The sequence below is a fragment of the Poromitra crassiceps genome, assembly GCF_964638095.1.
Source record: "Poromitra crassiceps genome assembly, chromosome: 5".
Classification (NCBI taxonomy): Eukaryota; Metazoa; Chordata; class Actinopteri; order Beryciformes; family Melamphaidae; genus Poromitra; species Poromitra crassiceps.
The window spans coordinates 20,150,789-20,168,975 of record NC_139642.1 but is presented as its reverse complement, the minus strand read 5'-3'; the positions used below and the strand labels follow the sequence as shown (position 1 = coordinate 20,168,975).

General features: G+C 46.5%; 1 protein-coding gene and 1 pseudogene across 2 annotated transcripts in view; one reads left to right on the top strand and one right to left on the bottom strand.

Moving 5' to 3' along the window:
* Nucleotides 1-1,484: 1,484 nt before the first annotated feature.
* On the bottom strand, nt 1,485-6,779 carry LOC310777268 (intraflagellar transport protein 172 homolog pseudogene; annotated as a pseudogene). Its single transcript has one exon. The product of its transcript is annotated as an intraflagellar transport protein 172 homolog pseudogene (transcript).
* A 3,637-nt stretch (nt 6,780-10,416) lies between these two features.
* ccdc150 (coiled-coil domain containing 150) overlaps nt 10,417-18,187 on the top strand; it is a gene marked incomplete at both ends in the record, with an annotated part of 30,019 nt that continues 22,248 nt past the window's right edge. Inside the window, 4 exons of the mRNA XM_083636570.1 lie at nt 10,417-10,774; nt 15,911-15,981; nt 16,114-16,221; nt 17,729-17,797. Coding sequence (XP_083492696.1) covers nt 10,417-10,774; nt 15,911-15,981; nt 16,114-16,221; nt 17,729-17,797 — 606 coding nt within the window. The remainder of the gene's footprint in view (nt 10,775-15,910; nt 15,982-16,113; nt 16,222-17,728; nt 17,798-18,187) is intronic.

Sequence of the window (18,187 nt, the reverse complement as noted above, 5' to 3'; positions counted from 1 at the left end):
CCTCTAGGTTTCACAGCCTCATGAAAAATTACCACCACAAACTAGAGACCTCTGGCATTCATGGTTTTAGGTATATTGACAATAAGTGGGCTTCTGAATCTCTAGAACGGAAGTGCTCGCCAATGGTGTTGTGCCTCACAGTCTTGGCGTCTCAATGTATTTTGGGGGGATTTTCTTTTTATGATTTCCATCACTTCCCGATATGTCAAAAATAGAATCATCAGACAGCATCAGGAAATGTAATTCAATTCAGTTTTACACCAAATGACTATACAGCCATGAATTGACATTGTGTTGTACTATATCATGCTGTAATTAGAATAATTCCGGACATTGTTCTTATGTGCTAATGCCTTCTGATCACAATTTCAAGTAAAGTGTTACGATAAATCTGGAGGCTGCCATCTTCATATATTTGTGTAGTCCAGTTGTTTCTTTTGTGCCTGATGGGATGAATCAATGAACTTCCATCAAATTCTGTGTAGCTCTGAATCACTGCGATCTGTGTGCAGCTTGCGTAAATTTCGTTTGAAGTAATACTTTGTTACATTTTAAATCGCTTCAGAGTACAGAGTAAAATAAATCAAAAGTTTCCCCTCAAGTTCTCAATAAACTGTGGACAAGAAACTGCTCTATAAACTGTGCACAAGAAACTGTCCAATCTACTGGCCCTCACTAACTGTCAGTGTTGCCAAGGATAGTCGCTAATTAACGGCTCAAAAAGTCGCTAGAACCCGCAGGATGACATAATTATGCTAATTTGCATATGAATAACATTATAGTCCCCGCTCGCAATGGAGGGACGGGGCTACGCTGTGTGTAGGAGGCGCTGTGATCATCAGACCTCTCCTAACATTTCACCAGAAGGTGAAGCAACGAGAATATATCGGTGCTTAATCACAAAGCAGACGGAGACGGATGAGTTAGAAAACACCTCTGCAGACCTAAATCCAACTGAAACCCCATCGGCTTTGGGTGAAGCTGAGGATGAACGTGAAGAAAATGAGAAAAAGAACGTATAGTTTGAAATGATATACCCCGCGCCCACAAAAAAGTAACCTTTACCCCGAGTACATTTTATTGAGCTACTTTTTACTTTTACTCAATTCGATTTTTTTTCATCCAGTAATTTTACTTCTACTTGAGTAAGATTTAATCAAAGTAACAGTAGCCTACTTATGCTTGAGTATTTGCACTCTTTCCACCCCTGAAATGCTTTATTCCAAATACCCTTGATATTGTGTTTGTTATTCTCAACATAATTATAACAATCTGTTATAATATTCCTTCTTGCATACCCTCATAATATTAGTTAACTTATTTTTGATGCATGTCAAAAAGCAACCAACCAACAGCCAATATGTGTTCCCTAATCTAAAGTGTTATCCAATATTTGAAAGCCTGGGGCAAAGGCGGTAGGTAGCCTGTGATAAAAAAAAAGAGATGAAATAGGACGGCTGCGTGTTTGTGTCTCAGTAGAGGGATCATCTGGAGGAAGGCACACCTTCGCACCATTGGCTGATGAACTTCAGGACGTCCTGGCAGTCTGCACTGTGAGTGGTCTTAGTAGCCACAAGGAATTTGTTCCAGTCATCCTTATTGGCTGCCTTCCCCGGGGCTGTGAACTCCATCTTGTTCGTCAGAACAGGGTAGCCGGTGATGAGGCAGGGCAGAGAGCGGATGCCGGTGTTGGCGGCCAGCAGTGAGGCTTCATAGGAGTTCCTCTCATCACGTGGCAGAACCTGCTCCAACTGCTCGTCCATGGATATATATAGTACCCAGTCACGGACCTCCTCCCGGTGTGCCTCGGTGACGTGGAGTTTGCTGGGAACTGGAACCTCAAAGGGAATGTCAGTGTCCTGGAAGTCAGAGTGGTCCAGAGAGTCCAGGGTACCCTCAGCAATGCCATCAGAAAGATCCAGGAAGTGGTTGAGGAAGATGAACGCCATGTTCTTCCAGCCAATCGCCTGTAAGTCTCTGGTCTCTTTCGGTCTACCCTGAGTCTGCAGTGTCACTTCATTCCTGCAGGCCATGCCCGCCTCATAGAAGGCCTTGTCGGCTGGAACCAGCTCTGTGTAACGCAGCAGAGACACAGACAGCTTGGCCGCCATACTCGCCAGCTGGTCTACTCCTTTAGCGGCGGATCGCGTAGCATAGTAGTGAGTGATCAGCAGCATCTTCTCAAACTCTTCGTGGGCTGGTGAGTTGGCCTCGGCAGACTTGGACACATTCTCACACAGCAGCGCCATTACATCGCGGAGGTCGGCCCACATACGGTAAGACTCTGGTCCGTCAGTTGCGGGCATGTTCAGAAGGTCGAGGAACAGACGCTTGTAGATATTGAAGTTCTGGGGGTTGGCCGGTGATCCATGCTGTACATAGAGCTGGAGGGCCTTCAAAGCATCTCCCTCCTTGATGAGGCGAGTGGCATACAGAGCCACGTACTTATGGAGGATCTTAAAGTTCTGTTTAGATGCTGTGTCCAGACACTTCTCCCACTGGCCTCTCTCTGCATACATGTCCAGGGCTGCCATCACATCCACGCCTACAAGAGAGTCCACTTTGCCTTGGTTCTTGAGGTGCTCTTTGTATTTCTGATCAACATAGTCCTCATACCTTGGCTCCAGCCTTTTGGCGATGCTCTTGGCTTTGGTCCACTCCTCAGCCTCAATAAAAACGTCAAAGGCCTCCTTAAGAAGGTCCAGTGTCAGGTAGAGCTTTGCAGCAGTGTTGTACTTCCTATGCTTTGTGAGGCGCCGTCCAACCGTCTGGATCACCTCCACTGCTCGCTCGCCACTGAGGAAGTTGATGGCTAGTTCTGCTGCCTTCATCCAGCACTTCTCTATCAGTGCTGTGTTGGAGGCGTCCTTCACCTTGAGATAACACTCTACAGCCTGCAAGTATTCCCCCGACTGCTCCCACTGCCTGGCCTGATCCACCAGGCACTCCAAGCCACGGGTTCCCTTCTTGGCAGCCTCCTTGTCATATTCCTCCTGGAGAACAGAGAGCTTGTTGGGGAGGTATGCCTTACAAATGCGAATGGCGTCGCTCCACATCTCCGCATCCTTGTAGTATTTAACAGCCAGTACAGGTCTGTGGGCACGGAGCAGGAAGGCCTCAGCCTTCTGGAAGTCCTTTTGCTGGAAGCAGAGCATGGCTTGGCTAATCAGAAGCTCACGCACACTGTCTGGGTCGTGGTCTTCGGCCACCCGCTGGGCGCTGGCCCAGTCCTTGTTGTGGTCATACATAAGCACAGCTTGTTTGGGCTTTCCTGCTTTGATGAACTCAACCTCAGCCTCAGCAAACTTGCCCTCATCTTTCATGTATATGGCAAGTTTGAGGTGGATCTCGGGGATCTTCTGTTTGAATGAAAGACGGGCCAGCTCAAAGGCAAAGTCAAACTCGCAGTTTGAAGCAAAGTCGATGGCGTACTCAAGAAAGCCAAACTTGTTGAGCAGCTTGACGGCAGCCTCTCCTCCCAGCCTCCTGGCCCACAGGTAGACAACCTGCTTCTGTGCATCAGCACCACCATGGCTCTTAGCCACCCTGTATGCTTCCTCCCACATGTCTTTGTCTCGGTACATGCGGACAGAAGCCTCCCAGTCCTCAGCCTCCATGTAGTGATACTCTGCCTCTGAGAATATGGACTCAGCCTCAAGCTGCTTGGCCAGTTGGAGGTGCATCTCAATTAGGCGGTCAGGATGGTGTTTGGCCACCAGGCGAATAACATCCTCAAACATCCTGTTCTTCTTATACATGAGGATGGCCTGGTCTGGTTGCTTCACCGTATCAAACAACCTCTCTGCCTCCTTGTACTTCCCGTCTCTCTCCAGCTCCCGAGCTCTACAGACGTACAGAGTCGATACGTGCTCCTCTGTCATACATTTCACTGACAGCTTATGAGCCTCCTCCCAGCGTCCAGCTGTGGTGTACATGTCTATAGCCTCTTTAATGTGACCGCCCTTCACAAACAGCCGCTCTGCCACCTCATAGTCCTGCGTGGAGGCGTAGTACTGAGCTATCTTCAGGTAGTATTTCTCTGTCGATGAATCATCCTGTAGCTCCAGGATGTGGACAGCCTCCTTCCACTGCCGAGCCCTAATCGCCGCCTCTATTGCCTTAATGGAGCAGCCAGCTTCGATGAAGTGGTTGCTGGCGGCGTGCATCTGTTTCTGCTGGACGAGGTAGTCTCCCCAGGCCTCCTCCAGCTTCACCACTTCGGCCGGGAAGGTGATGCGACCCAGCTCCACTGCTTTCCCGAAGGCATTTCCTTTGCAGTAGTATTCTAGAGCTTTCTTTGTTGTTTCTTCTTCGTTGTTCGCCATCTTCTCATAGAGATCCCCTGCCCTCTCGTAGAACTCTCCCTTGATGAGAGCTTGGGTGATGCGACTGACTTCAACGCTGTCGTCGGTGACCTCTGGGTGGTGAATGGCAAGGCGTGCAGCCTTAGCCGGGAGCCCGGCCTTCAGGTAGTGCGTGATGGCACTGTGGAAGTCTCCCTCGCCCTCCTTCACCTCGCCCGCCTTCTCCTCCTCACCCATGTCCATCAACCAGTGGTAGTACTTCCCACGAAGGCTGTCCAGCTCCTGGTGGCCCTTGGCTTCAGCCACAGCAATGCAGTCGTCCCACATGTGGAGCCGCTGGTACATCTCTATCACTTCGTCGACGGCATTCTGCTCCAGGTAGTACTGCTCAGCCAGTTTGAAGTTCTTATCCAGGATGGCCAAACGAGCTTTGACTTGATAGAACTCTGTCCCATCCTCTCCTGTTTCCTGTGACACTCTGTCAGCAATCTGGCTGGTTTGTTGGAGGTAGCGAACTGTGCAGACATCCCTCAAGGCAGCGAAACACCTTTCGGCAATGTGTAACTGCCGTGCCTGTAGAGACAGCTTGCCGAGGGTCTTCCACATCGCCTCGGTCTCTGATGACATCTCCAGAGTCTCCAAGAGCTCTGTGGCTCTGTGATAATCCCCCTCATTAACAGCAGTACCAAACTCAATGTGGCCTTTGTCCAGTGTGTATGTCACCGTGCCGACGCCCTCTCTTATAATCACATCTGTCTTCCCACTGGCCCTCTCCAGCTCCACAACATCTCCTTTGAGCGGGAACACGGTGATGCTCTCGGGGCTGTCGATGCTGTACCAGATGCAGAGGTCGTCTCTGTTCTGGGCCACCACCACATCACTGCCAGGCACCCACTGGACATAGGAGCAGAAACTCAGCAGCGTGATCTTTGTGGCGCTCTCTATATCGTACAGATGGAGCCGCAGTTTCTTGTCCCTGAACAGCAGTTTGCGCCCCGTCTCGTTCAGCTCCAGCCAGTTGATCTTGGCGTCATGGCTGATAGTTCCCAGGTTGTAGCCTGTGGCCAGGTCCAAAATAGTCATGGTCTTTGTGTCGATCAGGTAGGCGAGCTTCTTGTTGTCTTCTCCCTGCTTCCTCTCATTTAGACGGACACTGATGAGGTGAGGGTTCATAAATTCGGTCCTGACTGAGGCCAGGATCTCGTTGTTAGCGTACTCCACCAGGCTCAGCTCCCCAGCATTAAAAATCATGCACACTTTTTCGTTTCCAAAGAAGAACTTTTCGTTCACACCGGAGCCGGGCCACAGCACCTCACTAACTTTATTGGTCAGCAAGTCTCTCAGCAGTAGAGTATCGGAGGTGTGGGCCACCAGGTAGCGATCACTGCCCATGATCTTGACCTCCTCTATCTCATAACCATAGTGGGAATTGAGGACGACTCGTGCTCCTGAGGACAGGTTCCTCACAATCACCTGGCTTGGTCCAACATAGGTCATCTCAAACTTGTTCTTATAGATGTTCCTCCGCAGGCAGCAATCAAACTGTTCCACTCCCCCACACAGTGTTCCAGCACAGAGGCGTGAGCCATCTTTCTTCCAGGCCAAGGCAGTGATGGTGTAGAGGTTGGGAATCTCTTTGGGTTTGCCTTCATCCCACACACGTCTCCTCGGAGCCCAGGTAAACACCCGCAGCCGGTCGAAGCTGCCGAACACTACAGACTGCCCACTGGGGCTGGTGGTTGCCACGGTAAACTCCTTCTCAGTCAGATCACGGCTGTAGTCAAAGGTCTGCTGAATGTGGCCCTCTGTGCCATAGGCCACCACCTTCTTATCACAGCCACCCACCATGATGCTGTTGGCACCCCAGGCCAGGGCATACGGAGGGCACGAGTGCACCAACAGCTTATGAGACTCCCCTGAGCCTTCATCATCAAAGAAGTAATGCACCACAGTCCCATCAGCATGGCCAGAGAGGATGCCCTTACAAGACATATTAGAAGCCAGTGAAACAACATAGGACTGGAGGCGGTAGATGGTGGATGTCTTGTTAGTTTGAGTGTTGGCAAGGCAAACCTTCCCCTCAACTAACCCAAAGACAATAGCGTGCTCAGCAGGCCAAAGCAAGCAAGTGACAGCACTCGTCTGAAGGAATTTGTGGCAAATGCTTTTCTTGTCACCCCAATTCTCTCCTATTCTGTAGACAAAGATGCTGTTGTCAGACTGGCCAATGGCAATTTTAATGGAGTCAGGGGAGAAGACCATGTCCGTGACAACATAGCAGTCCTTTCCATACTTGGGGTCTATGGGCTTGGTAGAGAACTTGTCCCTCCTCTCCCCCTGCTCATCATACAGTAGCACCACCCTGGCTACACTGCACACAGCTAACTTGCTGTTATTTGGTGCCCAGGCCATGCATGTCACCTTGGCCATACAGCACTGGGGAGCTAAAAGTGTCTTAAGATGATTCAGTTGCATTTCTGGATGTATTCACGAAGTGTTATAGCATCTCAAGATTATTGCTACAGGTTCATCAGGCTTGAATGGCTGGGCTGTGAGTCATCCAATTTCTACTCTCAGCAAGGAAGGATTTTATGACATCATAATTCAGTCTATGACATCACTGATGATGTCAAAATGTATATGACATCATAAGATGATCATCATACCATTATGACATCATCATTGATGTCATACTGGCATGTATGACAGGCACCTCAGTATCAAGATGCACCACCATTCCATCAGAATCAGACCAGTGGTGTCTGACAAATGGATACAGCCTGATCTATGGTATCTCTGACTTTAGCCTTATCATTTTAGCATTTTAATTTGCCCCTTTTTAATCACTAGGCCTATGACATCATCAGTGATGTCAAAATGCACAATTGCTCAAGTGACATCACTGATGACGTCACTTCCGTGACTTTATGACATCACTGATGACATCATCAATGGGACAAAAATCGAAACAAACAGATATATATACGATTTTTAGTGCTATTGCTTTTTAGTTCTCCCTGCTAACTTCAGCCTGCTTCATCATCATCGTCGCTTACTACATTTTGCTCTGTGTACTGGCTCTCCGCAGACCGGCATGCCGCCGACACACATTAGATTGGCCATTCCATGTATGAATAGTGAGTCAGGAAAGACCACTTTCACCTTTTATGCTCCTGATAGATGGAACAAGCCTCAAGACTTGAGGGCCTGCCATATTTTTTTTACTCCTCCCGAGGTTAGCTGACAGTGCTGTGATGTCATAGAGGTGGTCTACCCGAGCGTGTGCATATCGTTTGTGCTGCCACTTTCAACACACACCTGTCCAGTGTCCAATTTGTAAATGCTATGCAGTCCAGCTGAACAGCATGTATCCATTTAGATACTAGGAAGAATGTTCTCAATGTTATCAAAACAGTTATTGTTATACAGAAGCATAATTTGTATTGTATAGCTTCGTTTAAATAATTAATTTATAGTTTTAATGTGCAAATGTATCATTTTTAAATGGCGTCTGTGTGCTCTAGACTTGTGCAGAAACGTTCTTTTACTTTGAAAAACGGCCACCGGAAATGCGTATTGCTGCTGTACTCTGTTCTGCTAGCAACAACGAGGTACGCGTCGTACGCGTCGCTATGGAGACGGTGCAGGAAGCAACGAGCGGTCAAGCATGGTAAGATTAGCTCTTCACTTTGAAGTTCGTTTCACAACTTTGTTATATAATGAACTCATATTTTCAAGGACATTAGCTTCTGCTTCCACTTGGTTTTGTCTCGTAGTTGTCACGTGTCGCTCAAAGTGGAAACAACTTGCTGCTGTGATTTGTTTTATAACTACGCGCCTTTCTCTCCATAAACACATCTGCCTCTACAGGTTTGCGACACGTAGCTACACACACACACCTCGTAGAAATGACAGATGACTTTTATGAAACTATTATCTACTGTCATTAATTTCCTGGACCTGTCCCCTCTCTATCGCTACCGTTCACCACAGCCTGGCTCCAGACCGTCGAAGCCACGCCCACTCCACAGTTGTGGATTTTATTTTATTTTATTATGGATATAAAAAAAACATCACAATCCAAGGGATATCATGTGAAAGTGCAACCACTTATTTCCAACATGGTCCCTGTTGTTAAGAACGGGACATTACAGCATACACCAACATACAATACAGGTTAAATAAACAATGCAGAGAAAAACAATAGATATACAGTAAGTGCAACATTTCGTGACAGGATAGCCTCGTCAAACTATTCTAGATTACTCAGCAAGGATTTCTTCAGGAGGTTTTTAAAACCACTCAGAGAGCTCGCTGTCTTAATAATTTGAAGAGGAAACAAAATGAGTTTATGAATTGACGATGCAGAATATCAGGCTATGTGGAAATAACAGGCGAGCTAGTTTGAAAAGTAGAACGTTTTGCTGAAATAAGTGTTGCAGGAGTTATAGTGAATACAAAGGTGGTAGGCTAGCAGTGGCATGGTGTAGTGTAGCCCCGTTTGGTACTCGTTCTGCTAGCTAATGCTAGCTAGAAAGAGTCCCGTGTGCCTACATAGACTTGCATGCGACTTTCTCTCCCAAGCTGTCTACATCAGTGATACGCACGTATTTACAAGTGCCACAGAAACCTTTCAAAGCCACCTACTTGAGAACAAGGGTTCATAGCTTCTCGACGTCGGGGTTAGAAAGCTTGACGCTGCTCATAAATGCCTCTTTTCATCCGAAGTCTGTGCTGGTGATATTATTTTTTACCGAGCGTTCAACCAGAGTGGCGCTGTTGAGCGCTGTGACGGCTGGGCTCTAACCCGGCCTCACCTGCTCTATGACATCACTGATGACATCATCACGGATGACATCACTGATGACATCATCACTGATGACATCATCACTGAACATCCTCAGCCTGGAAAGGATGACATCACTGATGACATCACATCATTAGGTAATTAGGGCAATTACCTAATTAAAAAATCCGGCTCCGTCAGGTCACCCGCATGGGTGCTCTTTACACTTCCTGAAAGTTTCAGCCCGATCGCACGTAAAGCGGCATAGCTGTGGCCGGCCAAAATTCTGCTCACTTACACGCACGCACACACGCACACTTCTAGGCTGCACCACTGCAAATTATTTCAAGATAATATTTAGGTTAATCAAACAATAAAGTACATATGCCTTCACTCCCCTTGCCCTGTTAAGTAGGCCCGAGCAATAGTTAGTATACCCTGCATTAGGGCTGCACATTTAATCGTATTTTCATCGTCATCGCAATATGAACATGCGCAATAAACACATCGCAAAGACTGCCTGAACGCAATGAATAACAAAAGTGGTTTTATTTACATGCGTAAATAATATGCATACTTTAATATTTGTTTATTTATCGCAAGTCGTATCGTCATCGCTATATTGAACAATGTTATCGCACATCGCAGATTTTCCTATCGTGTGGGCCTACCGTGCACGACACTGGTGGGTAAGATACACACCTGGATTCCCCTCATTGATTGATACAGTTGTTCTGATGAGGGTAAAACAGAGGTGGGTAAACAGAGTTGACTTGGGTTTACCCCCTACTACGCCCTACTACTTTGTGCTGGCGTCCCGGAGGCAGGATGTGCGGCATACCGTGCATGCGCTGTACAGCGGAAGCGCTGTCTTCAGGAAAACAAGGAAGTAAGTCGGTGCGGATTTGCTACGAAAATGATGTTTCACTTAACTATGGATTATTATTTCATCACGTGGTGAGTACCCGATGTCACAACATGTACATAGAGCTTTCTGGCGCTGTGTTTTGTTGACTTTGAACGGCGATATCGATATCGATACTATTGCACCCAGAGGGCGCAGTTTCCCCAATAGCAAAACTTGGAAAAGTTGCTGAATGGGGCTTTAACATTAAAGCACATTTTTCAGCTATCACATTAAATTAACCTGAAACAAACAGATCTCGCTATATTCATCTCACTGAACTAATTTGTTTTTTGCTTGTTTCATATTTGCCAGGACGTTTAAATGTCAGCATGGAAGCAGCTGAATAATAAGAGTGGAGTCGGCACGAGCAGTTGACAACTTGAACACTGTCTGGGGCCCTGGGCACACTCTGTTGAGCCATGTCTCACTCAGCCATCCCTCCCCTCGGTGTGGGGGCCACCATGGCCCCGGAGGCTTTGTCCCTTCTGCACCAGCGCCTCCTGCTGGCCGAGGAGCAGGCTGAAGCTCTAATCCGTGACATGGGCTCACTGGGAGTCTCCAGGGAGCAGCTCCTGCCGGTGGAGAAGAGAAGAGACCCCAGCCGACTTCCCGTAAGCCCCCTGAAGGTGTGCCGGGCCCTGGGGGGTGAGAGCATGCTGTGGCGACAGTGTGACTCTCTGCTGAGCCGGGTGTGCCACGTGGAAAGTCTGCTGCACACCCTCAAACTCACCACTTTCCGCCTGGAGACAGAGAGAGAGCTGAACCCCCCTCACACAGGTACATGTGCTGATATATAAACTAGGGGTGGGGGAAAAAAATCGATTCACCTAAGTATCGTGATTTTTAATGTCACGATTTTTTTAATCAATCTGTTATTCCAGAATCGATAATCGCAAAAAAAAAAAAAAAAAAAAAATTTTTTTTTTTGGGTGCTTGCAGTCAGGCCACTCACTGAACAGCAGGCCAGGCGCCGCCTACTGGTTTACTAGTGGTTTTATTACTTTATTAGTTAGTCTGAAGTAATAATTACACTTCAGGGTTAAAGTGGGTGCATCTCATTGTAAAATTGGACTTCAAACGGCCCAAATCTGGCTTCAAACGGCCCAAATTTCACGCGCGTCGGCCCATCTCGGCCTGGCCTGCTTGGTATCTAATGCCCGGCCTGAATTATGATCCTAGTCCGCCCCTGTTTTTAACTATATCGCCCAGCCCTACTCATGATATATAATATACAGTCTCTAGTGTATGATTCAACTTTTCCCATGTTCTAATCTAGTGTAAAAAAGCAAACAAACTGAAAAAAGAAAAGAAAAAAATAAACAAAAATCGCAATAAATCGTAATATCGAATCGCAATAATCGTAGAATCGCAATACTTAAGAATCGCAATATAAATCAAATCGGCACCCAAGAATCGTGATAGTATCGAATCGGGAGATAAGTGAATCGCCACAGCCCTAATATAAACCTTTTGACTAAAGAAGATAGGATGGAACTTGAACGGTTCCTTGTCGCGATCAGCAGCAGGAAACAGGATGGAGCGAAGACAAATGGAATCTGTAAATAATAGACAATAGAGAAAACGGGGGCTATTTAAACATAACACACAAGTGACATTTACAGTAGAATATATCGAGTAAAATATGTGAATGTGGGGGAAATGGGCTGTAGCATTATAAGGGTGTGCAAAATCATAGAATCATCAATGAGTGAAGGCTATGTGCAACATGAACTTATGCTAGGTCTCAACCTCAATGTGACTTCCTGGTTAAATAAAGGTTAAATTAAATAAATACACCAACCATCATCATACCATGTAGTATGAAATAGTGCAAATGACAAATATCAAGATATATGCAACCTATTTCAAATCGGGAGAATATGAAGAAAGCAGCAGGTCTATTCACCTTATGTAGCCCCGCCCACTTGAGCCAGTTGTGTTATGACTTCCTGTTCAAAACAGCATCTGTTTTACCTGCTCACTAGTACTGTACTGTCACAGGAAGTGTCAACACAATAGGAAGTAACTGGCTGACCCCTGTGTTGGAAGAACATAAGGTGATTGAATACAAAGTGCTTAGGTGTGTGTTGTATATGCAAACATAGCAGAGCAGGGCCCAGCATGTACTACGCTAGGGGTGTCAAAAATAATCGATTATAAGATGCATCGCGATGCGGACCTGCACGATTCTGCATCGATTCACAAATGTCAAAAATCGATTATAAAAAAATAAATATATATATATATATATATATATATATATATATATATATATATATATATATATATATATATAATCAAATAAAATATAATGGAAGTACATGCAGTTGTTTAATTTAATAATGGATCATAATACAATGCAATTCTAAATGCACTTTTATTGTAAAAGTATCCACACAGTGAGAAAAAAGAAAGTGAGAAAAAATAAATCATGTATTGGGGAAAAAAGGGATGCATCGATTTAAGATGCATCGAGATGCATCGATAATCGTAATCGAATCGAATCGTAGCCCTCTGAATCGTAATTGAATCGAATCGTGAGGCCAGTGAAGATTCACAGCCCTATACTACGCTGTACTGTATGTAAAAAGACTTGCTGCTTAGCGGACTTCGTGAGCAGTGAGGCACAAATCCTAGCCTGTGGTGGCTCACCTGATAGCACGCGGACCACGGAGGCTCGGTCCCCCGCGCAGCAAACGCGGGTTCGAATCCGACCCAAGGTCCTTTGCTGCATGTCATCCCCTCTCTCTCCCCACCCTTCCTGTCTGCCTACTGTCCTATCTAAATGAAGGCAAAAATGCCCAAAAATTATTAATAATAATTTTAAAAAAAATCCTAGTCTGGTAAAAGCATACTTGATCACATGAACTCATATTCTGAGGCTCTAAAACGCTGATACCAGTTATTACCTCCGCCAAGGACGTTATGTTTTTTGTGCCGTTTTTTGTCTGTTTGTTTTTCTGTTTTGTCTGTTAGCAGGATTATGGGAAAACTGCTGAGTCGATTTTCATGAAACTTGGTGGAAGGCTGTAGCGTGGGCCAAGGAAGAACCCGTTACAATTTGGCACCGATCCGATTCAGGTCAAGGAAGGGGGTGGGGCTAGGGCAGTGTATCTTAACACGTTGAGTGCCAGAGCCGAGATATCTCGTCTTACATAATCCAACGCTTGAGTGCCAGAGCCGAGATATCTCGTCTTACATAAACATTTTTTTTTTTTGACGGTGGGACATCAATCAACAACTTTTACGTCTTCTAGATCACTATTGGAGCAAGAGAATGTGTATAATCTATTTTACCGACCACTAAGTGGCGACAGTGCTCTCCTGACTAGAGGAAGGCAAGCATTTTTTTAACTTGTCACGCCATTCTCACCCCAGCCATTCTCATGAAAATGGATGGGGGAAAACGCTTTCGTTTTCGCGCTGATTGCTGGCGATGCGGGATTGCAAATTTACATAATAGATTACAGGTGGAACACACTTTGAAACACGCAGCATAAATATGACCAGAATCGCAAAAGCTTCTCTCAACCAAAACTCCAAGAAGCGAGCGAGTCCATCCCGACTTCCTCAAACAGCGGCCGCGCAGCCACAGGCACAGGACAGCAGCAAAGCACTGAGACTGGTGACAAGCTTGTGACGGCCGCTGCAGCCAAGAAGAACGCCCACGGAGGGAGGAGTTGAAGCAACTCTCCCTCTCGCTCTCTCCCTCTCTCTCTCTCCTCTCTCTCTCGAGAGAGAGAGAGAGAGGAGAGAGAGAGAGAGAGAGAGAGAGAGAGAGAGAGAGAGAGAGAGAGAGAGAGAGAGAGAGAGAGAGAGAGAGCGCACAGAGTGGGAGACAAGGGCACCCATAATCACAGGCACGTGAGGTGGTTCTAAAAATCCATTTATCTCCAAACTCTCTGAAAATCTCTGAAACCATGCTGTACTCAACGGCTAATATCTACATAACTACTAACTCTGCAAACTAACTCTTTTAGACAGAGAAAGCACACATTCTATTAGTTATTTTTAGATGATTGAATTCTTAACAGAAAATAATCCTCGGCTCTTGTAAAATGAGCCAGAATCCTCAAAAAAAACCCTGGCACAACTTACCTACAGGATTGAAAAAATGGCTGGCACTCAATGTGTTAAAGTGTGGGGCGCGCCCCACTTGTGGGGCGCAGTGGTATTACAGGTGGGGCGCGGGTGAAATCCACGGAACCAATGTTTTAGCCATTTTTAGGTCGGACTTCTTTTAGCCGTGAGGAAATAAACAAACCCCGCGCTTCCGTAGTGACACGTTCATTCATCAGACAGACTGGAGGCTGTTTAGTTTAGATTAGTGCACAATGAAGAGACATTTGGCAGGGATAAACAAGGAGTCGGAGGGCGGCAGTCAACAAAAACAACCGAGACGAAAATATGATGACGCCTATCTTGCTCTGGGATTCACAGTCAATGCGGTAGGAGACGAGGAGAGACCAGTCTGTGTTCTCTGTCTGAAAACTCTGGCAGCGGACAGCATGAAGCCTAACAAATTAAAAAGACACTTGGAGACAACACACCCCACTTTCGTCAATAAGCCACTCGGGTTCTTTCAGAGGAAACTCGGTGAATACCGCAAGCAGGAAAATCGCTTTGTAAAAGTGGCATCAGTGAACAGCAAAGCACAACTAGCGTCATACAAGGTCGCATACAGAATTGCACAGTGCAAGAAGCCGCACACCATCGCTGAGGAGCTCATACTCCCAGCAGCTATCCATATGGTGTCAACTATGCTGGATGAGACCAGCGCTGCAAAATTGAAGACTATCCCGCTGTCCAATGACACAGTTGCAAAACGTATATGTGACATTTCAAATGATCTCGAGGAACAACTCATGGAAAAACTGACAGACACGTTTCGCCTTACAAGTGGACGAGGCTACGGACAGCAATAAAGACTGCTTGCTTATCGCCTATGTTCGCTTTGTCACGTCGGAGTCACTGAGTGAGGATTTGCTGTTTTGCAAGTACGTTACAAGCAGAGCAACAGCTGAAGAGCTATTTAAGCTTCTGGACACAACACGGGCTGAATTGGGAGAACTGTGTGCATTTTTGCACGGATGGTGCGCAGACTATGGCAGGGAAAAGGAAGGGCTTGCAGGCGCTGATAAAGAGGGTCTGCCCAAATACGCAATGGACGCACTGTATAATACACAGAGAAGCGCTGGCAGCAAGACAGATGAGCCCTGAACTTATTATTTTCTGCACAGGTTGCACTTTATTATTGTTTTGAAAAGATTTGCAGTGGAAAACAGGCTCATTGCAGCCCTTAATATAGTGATAGTGACTTGAACTCACAATGAAGATATTTGAATTTATTTAGTTTTGTAGAGGTTGCACTTTATTGTTATTGTTTTTGAAAAGATGTGCAGTGCAAAACAGCCAGAATATAGAAATGATTGGTCATTATGTCAATAAAAGTTAAACTTGGACTGTTTTGTTTAAATTTTGTTGGGGCGGTGGGGCCCGAAAGATTTTCTTCCTCCAAAGTGGGGCCTGACAGAAAAGGTTTGAGAACCACTGGGCTAGGGAAAGGGGGCTGTAGCTACGATAGGAAGGTCGAAAGTCGGGATTGGAGGGCTGGGTAGGTGGATGTGGGTAGTGGGAGGGGGTGTGGTTAGGGATCTAGGAATACGAAGGTCGTATAGAGTCAGGGTTCGAGGGGTGGGTTGAGGGGGGGGGGGGGGGGGGGGGGGGGGGGGGTTGTGGCTATATGGCTAAGTGTATATATGGATGGGTCAGGTTTCGGCTTCCGAACTGAATCAAAATGTGTACATTCATAGCAGACTGACTGGAGTATTTGGGCCTTGGCGGAGATCTGCACTCTCCCAATGCACTTCTAGTTCCTTTTGTTTGCTCAGTATCTCCTTCTGTGCTGCTCAGCTCGCGTGGAGCGGCAGCTGGCAGCGCTGCAGCAGGAGAGCAAGGAGGAGCAGCGGGCCTCCAGGAGGGAGGTGATGGAGCTGAGGGAGCAGCTGCAGCAGGAGAGCGAGGAGGAGCAGCGGGCCTCCAGGAGGGAGGTGCTGAAGCTGAGGGAGCAGCTGCAGCAGGAGAGCGAGGAGGAGCAGCGGGCCTCCAGGAGGGAGGTGATGGAGCTGAGGGAGCAGCTGCACCGCACCTACCAGGAGAGAGACGAGGCCCGCACAGAGCTGCACAGGCTGGGGGAGGCACTGGAGGAGGCTACCGCTGCCAAGGTACCAATATTGATATTAAAAGGGGTAAATAAGTCAGATTTTTTACTGTCCCATCTGCTTATCACTATCACTGACTAGGGTTGGCACGATGGACGATGGCATCGACCATCGTGATGGGCCGACCCCCCATCGACCTCTGAGCCTTCTACATCGGATCATCGTAATTAATTATCTGTTTGAATTAAAATTGTGCCGTTTTAATAATAAAAAAGGCCAAGTCCACTTACCGTGACGCGCGGGGGACGCGCCGGCGGCATTAAACAAGCACGCCGCCCAGTTCAGTTCAGGGAAGCCTCCCCTCCCTCCCCCTCCTCCTCCTCCCCCTCCTCCGCTCCACTGCTTCTCTGAACTGGGTGCGCTTGTTTAATGTCGCCGGGGCGTCCCCCGCGCGTGAGAAGTCGTCTGTGTTGTTGTGAAAACGTTTTAAGACAAAGAAGAAACTTCACGTTCTTTCCTGTTTTCAACCCAAAGTGAGTACAAGTCTTCAACTGTGAATTTAACTCGCCTGTTTCCAAAGTGAAAGTTGGAGTCGGTCCATAGATACAGCAGCTGCGTTTCTCTAGCCATTTCTCCTAAACTCTCTCTCATTACATTAGGTTCAAAAGCCCATGCGAATCTAACGTTATATCAGCCAGTAATTCAGTCAGTTTTCTGCCAGCTAGTTAAATTCAACACACACATGTTGTTGGTGAGGATCTGTAACGTTAACGTTATTTGTTTTGCGCCGTTCAAATTGCTGGTAGTGACAGCCACTGCCCACTTCAGTCGCCTGGCTCTGTGCTGTAGCACAGAGCAGAGGCTAATAGCCTATCCAAGCCCGCTGGTATCATAGAGGTCAGCTGTCCTGTGTTGTTAACGTGAACGCATTGCAGCGGCTAGCCAAATGGCATTACAGCAACGCAGCGACTTAATAAATAATTAATTATTCCCCCACCCGTCAATGACGATGCCATCGTCCAACACGATGTTTCACTGTGAAACAATCACGATGGGTATTTGGATGACATTGCACAACCCTATCACTGACTTCAACTATTACTTCACCTTTCTGCCTTTCAAAACTCACTTTATGCCTTCAGATAAGTTGTTGTAGTTGCTACAGGTTATCTGTTAGAGTGAGGTCAATAGACTATAGTTTCCATCTCTCATAACAAATGATGCATTACAAAATGAACGTCCAGCTCAAAATTGAATGAAATATCAAGAAATGAAAGTGTCAGGTGATAAAAATAAGAGGCAGGAAAGCCCAAAATGAACCAAATACAAATATCCAACCTTGGAAATGATTTGATTGTGGAAAAAAAGAAGAAAAAAGTTACTTTGATATTTTGGATTTTGGATTCTCAATCGTCATACTATGGAAATCACTGGCGCTCAGCAGCACTTCTTGGCTTTCCGAATTCAACTTTTTCATTTTCAAGTTGGTGCCCAGCTGAGGCAGCGGGTACAGTACAGTCGTGCTCATCATATTCATGCTCTTGTGGTTATTATTTGTGTCTGGTGGCAGATGGACGTGGCGTCGGCTGCTGAGGAGCTGAAGATTGTCAAAGTGCAGCTGAGTGAGAAGCTGATGGAGGTGACTGACTGATTCATTTGCTTTTTGTATTTGATCAAATGCAAAAAGAAAGAAAGAAAGAAAGAAAAAGAAGCGTTATACATATATCGGCCATCGGCCACCCTGCTCTCTAAATATCAGCATCGGCCATTGAAAAACCCATATTGGTCGACCTCTAGTTTGAACACAATGCCAGCGCACATTTGGCGAGCTGAGGGCCAGTTGTTGGTTCAAAATGTGTCTCAGGAGTGGGATATTGGAGCTATATTGCATTTTATAACTGAAGAGTGGATCACTTGTGATATCATAATCGAGACATTATTGATTTCCCTTTGATCAAGTTTGTCGTTGTGTCCTAGGTCTTGTGTTTTCCAATACGCACAGACAAATATAACCAGCCTATCTAGTCGT